Source organism: Trachymyrmex septentrionalis, unplaced genomic scaffold (assembly GCF_001594115.1).
Source record: "Trachymyrmex septentrionalis isolate Tsep2-gDNA-1 unplaced genomic scaffold, Tsep1.0 scaffold40, whole genome shotgun sequence".
In the NCBI taxonomy this organism is placed as follows: Eukaryota; Metazoa; Arthropoda; class Insecta; order Hymenoptera; family Formicidae; genus Trachymyrmex; species Trachymyrmex septentrionalis.
The window spans coordinates 1,443,073-1,452,609 of NW_017305569.1; the positions used below are offsets into that span (position 1 = coordinate 1,443,073).

The 9,537-nt window shown below is 29.1% G+C and overlaps 2 protein-coding genes across 4 annotated transcripts in view; one reads left to right on the forward strand and one right to left on the reverse strand.

The window, feature by feature from the left end:
- Nucleotides 1–5,945, forward strand: part of LOC108750992 (growth hormone secretagogue receptor type 1) — a 43,789-nt gene extending 37,844 nt beyond the window's left edge. The window contains exons 6-7 of the mRNA XM_018490901.1: nt 4,375–4,993; nt 5,814–5,945. Coding sequence (XP_018346403.1) covers nt 4,375–4,993; nt 5,814–5,945 — 751 coding nt within the window. The remainder of the gene's footprint in view (nt 1–4,374; nt 4,994–5,813) is intronic.
- A 2,864-nt stretch (nt 5,946–8,809) lies between these two features.
- The window catches only part of LOC108750995 (protein Star-like), a 5,499-nt gene continuing 4,771 nt past the window's right edge, over nt 8,810–9,537 (reverse strand). For all 3 annotated transcript variants that reach the window (XM_018490910.1, XM_018490909.1, XM_018490911.1), the window contains one exon: nt 8,810–8,974. In XM_018490910.1, coding sequence (XP_018346412.1) covers nt 8,828–8,974 — 147 coding nt within the window. In that variant the 3' untranslated portion in view covers nt 8,810–8,827. The remainder of the gene's footprint in view (nt 8,975–9,537) is intronic.

The window sequence follows — 9,537 nt, forward strand, 5'->3', positions numbered from 1 at the left end:
CACACACACACACACACACACACACACATTGTATACACATATAGATATAATACTAAAAATTGTAGAATAGAGTTAGGTTGTTACAATTTAGTTTGAAGTATTCTAAAAATGTAAAATTACATATATTGGAAAATTCAAATAGAGATACAAATGTACTTTTCTTTTTTAAATTATGTCCATGATTTGTGATTTTGGGCAAACTTCAAATCAGCTTTGTATAAATACTTATATTACATATTCTTTTAGTTAAAAAAAATTAAAATTTTTTAAATACTATTTTCGTTAAATTTTTTCGATATAATTTTAATCTTTCTTTTATACGTTTCTCTTTTATATAATATTTTGTACGGTTCTCTTTTGTACGTTTCTCTTCGTAAAAAATTCGTAAAATATATTCTTTGAAATTTGTATTATGCTTGAAAAATATTTCCATATGCTAATCGCGCACTTTAAACAATTGTATTTGTATTTGTATTTGTAATGACTCGATAATATGGCAAATATTTTTTACTGTTTAAAGATGTAAAAATTCAAAATTTATAGCAGAATATTTTGTGTCATTGAACAGGAATTACAATACTACGATAATATAGTGACGGTTTATTCTGAAATGAGTTTCTCAATCTTATGCGAGACAGTATAACCCAGCAATAGCATTTCGACAGGATGACATGTAATTGTTCCAAAGACTTCCTGATTTCTCGTTCTCGATTCATAAGTCAGTGTCTTGACGATTGATTGTTAGATTCAGATCCAGATCTGAACTTGTTTAATAATTAAACTCACGTCGACGCTAATATACATGTCATTGTTGAATTTTAAGTCGTTTTATCATGTAAGTAATTTATACATATAATTATACAACAAAACATGTAATACAAAATATTTGTACATTGTTTTTTCTCCGTTTATTTAATTACTGATTTAGTATTATTCATTGATTTATAATAATTTATATACATTATTATTTAGCAAACATTTTGTTTAAAATATGATAAAGAGTTATTTAAAGAGTTATAGCATCCTGTTATAGTTAAATGAAAATAATTTTTGATGTTTTACAAATTTGATCTCCCTATAATCTATTTCAAATTATGACAAAGATATTCTTAATTGTACATTTAAATAAACAGTTAAAAAGAATTTGTTCAAGTATCCTTCTAACATTATTGTTACATTTTCTATTGAAGGGTTATAAAGTCAGTCTCTTTACGCAAAAGCGCGTCGAGATAAATGATAGCACGCAATTATCGAAATTACATTTCATCAAGCATTTAAGGAAACTCGACCCTATCACATCACACAGGAATCGAATTCGGTCTCGTGTAAAGTGCTCGTATAAAGTAGAATAAGAAAAAAATCATTATATTCTGTTTCACTGCGTGGGAAAACGGTCATACAGAGACACTTGCTGTCTTCCTTCACTAGTTTCCATAAAGGGCGATGAAGAACAACAACTTCTTTAAGACTTACTTTATAATTTTACGAAGAAAATTAAAGGAAGAAATTGTTTGCATATACCTTGAAATTTTTAACTTTTAAATGGAACATATTTGCAAATTAGAAATATAAACGTATTTCTTTTCTATATAATTTGCAATAGAATAAATTTCGTAAAAATAAAATTTATATTATAACATAAAATTTAGCAATAACTTTTTATTTTAATTTCTCTATGCGATGATATACTTTATATTGACACAAAATTTCATTGTTCTCGTAGGAGTATTCTTTTTTTTATACAATATATCGTAACACAGTTCATGCTGCAGTAACTTTATCAGACATAGAAGTATCTATTCAGAAAGCTATTTTTCGATTGTACGAGTATTGAATTTAGCTTTTGCGAATTCACTTCTATTTTGAATATTTACATTATACAATTTATATATTTATATGACATATATACTACACGTAAGAGCGTTCGCTAAGAACGCGTTTGTGATAAGAAAAGTGAGAACATATAGATAAAAAACCAATAAAGATAAACTATGATACTTTTAAAATTGTTGAAGAGATAAATTTTATTATATTGATAGTTGTTCAAATAACATTCCATTGATATCGATAAAAAATTTTCTAAATATTTCAGATTTAAATCCAATTTATGAGATAAAAATTCGTATATTTTTATAGCTGCTTTAAAAACAAAGCTATATTAACATGTCGATATTCAAAACATTTTGAGTTTAAATCTAATTTAAGATGAGTTTAAAATTTAAATTTATATTTTGTCTTTTTTATGCATTTATTTAATACGACATTAATTCTCTTTGACTTATTAGGTTGATGCCTAAAAATGAACGTCATTTGTATGAATTCACAGGATAAGATCATTATAAGATATTATTATTTCCTGTATATTTATTATTTAATTAACAAAACGAACAGTAGTTCACGAAGCTTTGTCATGTGCATCTATCTTTATTACGATGTAATTAAGTGACTTTAAGAAAACCATTTAAGCACATCTTGGCTTAGTACGTATGATGTATCATCACTGTATCACAAAAAATTACAATCTATCTTTATCTCATCAACCTACGTCGTATCCTCAATTTATCCCCGCGAAGAGCATTTCCACTCTGAGCTATCCTTGAATTATTGAACCGTAAAGCAATCAAATACCAAATAAATTCCGTTCGCTTCTGCCTCTTCTCTTCTGCCTGCTTACTACCGCGAGTCGATTTCGCTAAAATCGCAGTTCTGTCGTTGAGAAACGAATATGAGATGAAGTAAAGTACGTTATCGTTTTTTCTTTTCCGGTTGATTGCAGTCCGATGATCTGGGTATCGCAGTATCGCGAAATGAAGATGACGGGTCACGGCATTGCGCATGATATCGTTGCTAACGTCGGAAGAGATCAGCAGGTGGCGAATCAGGTGAATCGCGTGCCGGTGTGTCTGACACAGGCTGACACTGTCGCCAGCGTGACGTTTTTCCTGCTTCTAGTGTTGCTCTTCTTCGTCGCGCCATTTGTGATTCTCGTAGTATTGTATTCGTTTATTGTGAGTCACCTGATCCGCGACTCGTCGACGACGTCCGGCGGCACCAACGACACGTATCATAGCCGGGCCAGGAGACAAGTGGTGTACATGCTGCTGACGGTAGTCGTAAGCTTCTTCGTGTGCCTGTCGCCCTATCGGCTCCTCATCTTCTACATTGTAATAGCGCCCGCCGAGCAGATTGCCGCGATCGATTATGACACATTCTTCTGTCTGCTCAACTTTTGCAGGATCATGTTCTATTTGAATAGCGCCAGCAATCCGATACTGTATAATTTAATGAGTAGCAAGTTCAGACGGGGTTTTCTGAAACTATGCGGTTTTAAAAGCGAGAGGATTACACACAGGAGCACTGGCGTGAGGAGAATTGCGGCAAATCAGCAGGAGGACTTAAATCAGGAAGAGAACTTTCTGTGATTGAACGAACTTTTTATGATCGACTACAATAACGCGGCAACTGTGATTCATAATTTCTACATTCAAAGAAATAAAGAATCATATAGATGTATTAATTTTAGAATATTAAATAAAATATCAGCATTAAATGTATTTCTTTCAAAACCAGAGAAATCAGCTTAATTTGCTTGCTATAAAAAAATACGGAAATATTGAAAAAATTCGTACGTGTTGCTATAAAAGATATAAAGATAAAGGATTATGATTCTTAGTTACATTTGCTATAAGAAAATGTTAGAAGTATTGAAAAATTATATTTATTCTGACAAGGGATATAGGAATAATGGATAATTATATTTATAAACAATTAAAAAACATGAAGATATCGAAAAACTATATTTTTTGTAAAAGAATATGGATACATTAAATGTATACAAAGTGTTGTGCTAAAGATTGATTGAAACTTGTATGAGAAAACTTTCGACATTCTGTGAGATATTAAACTCGGAGAACTTTCGTGAAAGTTACGATCGAGAATGAAGTGAACAATCCGCATGGATGCGCTCAGAAAGTTTCAATTTTAAATGATGTGATCTCATTATCAGTATTGCAGACGATTAAACAGATACGAAATCTAATCTTATACCAAATGTTACACGAATATTTCTTATATATTTTAGATGCAAAGATATATAAAATTATTGTAAATACCCTATGTTTAATGATTTTACCATCTTTTTCCCACTGCTTTGACCATTTATAAATTGTTAAGTTATTAATGTTTATTTAATATGTAGTTTACACAACGGAAATTTATTTGCGCTAAGATATTTTTTGCAAGCTGTCGCAAAGTATTATATTTTAAAAACACTATGTGTGTCAAGCAATGGTTACATTATAATAATTTATTGGAGCTTTGCTATATGATGAATGTATCCACAATAATCGATCTCTATCTTTTAACACGTTCTAGTCCTATACTGCTTATGGTAACCTACGAGATAGAAGAGAACGTCGACGGTACGTACATACCTACTTGTACAACACCAGCTTCGACGACCTGGATGACGGGCTTCATTCTGACGACGATCCTCATATTCTTCGTGATCCCTCTACTGATCCTAATAGTGTTATACACGGTGATCGCCAAACACCTGATGGCGAATCCGGCTATAAGTCGTGGACCGGCGAACAATCTGCTCAAGTATCGCAAACAGGTGGTCATGATGCTGGCCACGGTGGTGCTATGTTTTTTCCTATGCTTGTTACCTTTCAAGGCTCTCACTCTCTGGATCATTATCGTGCCGCCCAAGATGGTTGTCTCGCTTGGAATCGAAGGCTACTACAGTCTTCTGTATTTCTGCAGAGTGATGCTGTATTTGAATTCAGCGATTAATCCGATTCTCTATAATTTGATGTCGACCAAATTCAGGGAGGGTTTCCTCAATTTGTGCGGTTTGGGACTCGCTAAGAGGAAGAAGAAGAAAACGTCGGATCGTACGGGTACTTATACGACCGGGTCGACCAATTGCAGCAGCAGTCACTCCGACTTCTGGCGAAGACACAGCAGCAATAGAAGCTGCAACGTGAAGGTACCATGCAACAACGACACGTCCGTGGAAAAACAAATCAAATTGCCTTTACTCACGGCTGTTGTAGCCGGAAATATCGTTAAAAAGAAACAAGAAAGTTACGTTTAATTTTATAAATATATCGAGTATTTTAATGCAGTGGTAATTTAGCGTAGTTTGTTTGAAATCATAGATGAATCGTACAACAAGTTGTACAATAATAAGCTGTTTTTTTTTCTTGCTTCTTTCTATACGTATTAGCTTTCTCTTTTTCGTATACTTTATTATGCTATCCTAGGATCTCTACGATGGATAATTAAATAGAAATAAAATTATTTATTAATATTTAATAATTAAATGTAAATTGTTTAAATACTTGTAACAATAGTTTAGAAATAATTGTTAACTGAATGTTTACTAAATGTTATTATGTCAATGTTAACTTAGACAAGTCCATCCGAAATTAAAGTACAATAATTATAGTAGACACTTGTTACGTCAAGATTATTAAATTAAGACAACTTTAGTTTCTCGATTTTATCTACTTGGTACGTTATATATGATATATTTATTATATGTATATTTATGTAGGTTACATAGTAAATATAAATAGTTCTTTCAAGAGACTTGCATAAAAATTATAAGACAGTTTCGTATGCAAGTCTTTCGTTCCTAAACACTTTAATCGTGATATTTGATGTAGATTCAATTAGGCAGATATACGAGTATATATAGGTGAGAAAGAACAGAGTATGAAGCAAAATAATGGAATTATTTTTAGTGATTTTTTTATTTTTTTTTTTACATTAATTGATATTGAGATTGTTTTGTTGTATTTTAGGGATCAGAATTTCGGGGGGGCTATTCCGCCGATGGAATCAGTGATAAAGTCCGACGACAGAAGCAAGATATTGTTAAAAGTCGGCACAAAAGCGAAATTGCAAATTTTGTACATATATCAGAAATTAATTAAATTTTAAACGACACACCTTATTATTGGTATGTATGGTGGGTATTTTTTACGATGCTGGCATCTGAGAAGAAATACACAATTTTCTAACGAGGTTGTAGTTAGATGCAAAGTACGATTTTTTGCAAAGCTATCGCAAACTAATGCAAAATAACAAATCTTAGCGAAATATTTAAAGAATTAGGAAGCTTCTGTACAATTGTTGTAGAAATGATCATATAAAAATTTTTATTTCTTAATATCAGCTTTCTAATAAAGTAAGACTGACATAAATATGGTATGACTATAATATTTTCATTAAAACGATAATATAATACAACAAACATCGCCACGTGAGAATCATATAGTCATTAGGTGTATCTTAGTGCCATTTATATTAGAAAAGCATGTTTTAATAAAAAAAATAACACATTAATTTTTACTGGAATTCAAATATTTATCTTTATTTATTACAATTACAAGAATAATACTTATTTATGAGTGGAACTTTTACGTTATTATTACATATTACATTATTAGTCATTATTAAATTATTTGTTATATAGTAAATCAATCTTTAATATATTTAATACTAATAAAAATCTTATAATATTTTGTATGATAGTTTTGTTAATGTACAATATATAATACTTTATATGCTCATAAAAACCAATAAATTATTGGTACAATTAATTGATATCTAATAGATATCTAATCTTATAAGAATATCGGAATTTATTATTGATAAATATGCACATCCATAGTAGGCATTATTAAAATTTTGTTGATATAAATAATTACAGGAAATACTAATATTTGTCTGATGTATAATCTGTTAAGTTAATATATATATATATATATGCTATAATGCGCATATTAGAACAGAGACAATTCGTTCAATTATATCTGAACATGACTACAATGAATAGATGTAAAAATATAAATATCAATAAGAGATGTAGTAAGAGAAACATCTAAATCGAACATATTTAATTGGTACTTATTTATCTCTATTGACTCATTTGTCTGCAGACATGTTATCAGATTAAAAAAAGAATGTATTTATAAAATATTGTACAAAAATAACTCAGAAATTCTCCATTTTCTCTTGTTAATAAATTGTTGCATCCAAAATTGAATTTTTATAAAATTTAATTGCGAAGTATAATGTATAAATTACTTCTATTACATGCTAAATACGTTTGGTTGATATATATAATTAAAACTATATAAAATATTCTTTCGAATTTTATTTTAAATTCACTAAAAGTTTGGTTTGCAATCGAATGTGCTTAATTTCTGATGTCAGGTAACTATGAAATTAATTCTCTTAGTGTACATTCTTATGAAAGAAACCATCTCTTCTATTTCATCAAGGAATTCATTTTATCAAGAACTGAGAGAAAATGCATAAATTCTGATCTTAAATATATTAGCAATATTCTTTTAAGTTAATGCAAATTAATATTTTCTTAAATAATCCGCATATTTGCATGTTAACAATTCTCTCGCAATTTTAAAAGCTTGTAAAAATTAATATTATCAAAAATATACAGAATATTATTTTAGTACACATTTAACAGAATAATTATAACATTGATCAGAATTTTTAATGTAAAACTAAATAACTTTAAGTAATTAAAATATTAATTCTTAATTGTTGCAGAAATATTAATTCTTATATCTATAATTATAAAGTACTTTTCAGGAAAAGAAATTCGCGTCGCGCGAGCAATAACTTTATTGTTTACTATGAAATAACTGATGCGAGCAATAAATATTTGTTTTGTTTTAATTGTAATTTTAATAGTTTATAAAATTATTCCTCAATTTGACGTCTTTTGTTGGAACTATTTCAAAAACGGAGAACGTTTGCATCGTTAACATATGTTAACAGCTGTTTATAACATATAAAACTTGTTATAAAGCAAATCTGTAGAATATTCAAATATATTTTATTGAAACAATTAATATATATAACCGATTTACATATTATATCATAATATAAACTTTTAATGGTTATCTGAATTAATTTTTACACTGAGAAAAAAATTTACTAAATTTTAATAAATATTTCTACAAATAATTCTAGCGGAATATTTATTGAATGTAAACATATATTTATTAGATACAAGAACCGTTTGTTTTTATTTATCTAATTATTTATTTACCGTAAATATTTCGCTAGAATAATTTTTTTTCTTGGTTTAGAAATATGCACGTGCCATGCACAGATATACTATATGTATACTAATTCATATTGATATCTTATCCTATATTTTTACCAAAATATTGTTCTCAAGATAAGCTGCTCATATACTATTAGAATAATTAGACAGCAATGAGTTTTTTAGAATTGTATAATTGAAGAAAATGTCGAGAGAATTGTAACAAAATGCGATTTCTATCAAGTACAGAAAATACAATGTGCTATGTATGATTATCAGTTGCCGATTGTACAATTCTGTTTATCCCTATTTATTATCTAATTATTATTTATTCTTAATTAAGGCATTGTTAAATTATTATAAATTAAAGAAATGTCTTTGTGTGCGATTTATTATTACATTTTCTACAGAAACTTAAAAATAGAAAAAGAAGCACTTTATTTTATTAATATAGAATATAATTATAGAAACACTAAAAGAATAAAGTTATAAAAACATGATTTTGTAAATATCTTGCATAATACAAAAAATATTTTCATTAACAATTCCAGATATTTATTCACATGATATATCAATTTCTTGACGGAGCAATGTATTGTTATAATTATACATATACTTGTAGACTAACACATCAAAGAGATTAAATTATTTTAATAATATCAAGAGATTAGACATTATTAAAATAATTAGATTGTTATTATTTTTTATATACAATTTCTGTCTATTTGTATTTACTCGTCACGTGTTGCGCTTTACAAAAATAATATCGTTCGCCAAGTTGTCCGGATGCGTGACTAAACTGTAAACATAGTACCCCTGACGTTCCATCATATCGACCAGGTATTTTCGTCCTTTTTTATTGTGTATATATTCCACAGAAAGAGTCTGAAATGTACATGTATTTTTCATCGTAATTGGGCCGTAAAAAATAAGTACGTTCCGTAAAGAAACTACGTAGTCTGCGAGTTCCATGTCTTGATACATCATTAAATGTCAACGTTTCATGAATTGCAGTTTACTTCATCAGGACGAGAGAAGCAATCTGATAATGAACTTCTCTCATCTCTGGAGAATTCCCTTTATATACGTTGTTTAGAAAGAAGAAAGATAAGAAAAGAAGAATGTGATGACGGAAGTATATGATGAAAGGGGGGGATGGTCCATGGAGACTGTGAGATATAATTAAGGTTTCACCTTAGTGAAGTTCCCCTTAGTCTCATTCCTTTAATCGAACACTATACTTAACAATCATGTATTTTTCTTACGCGACGTATCATTACAATTACATTATTATATTTAAAAATAACCCACAAACCGCGTAATTTCTTTGAAGAAAATAACCGTAGAATCCTCAAAAGTATTGTTATTATATTATTTCACTTCCAAGAAAATATGTCACGAACATCAGAAACGAACGCATAGACTCAGAATGAGTGCCATACCTTTAT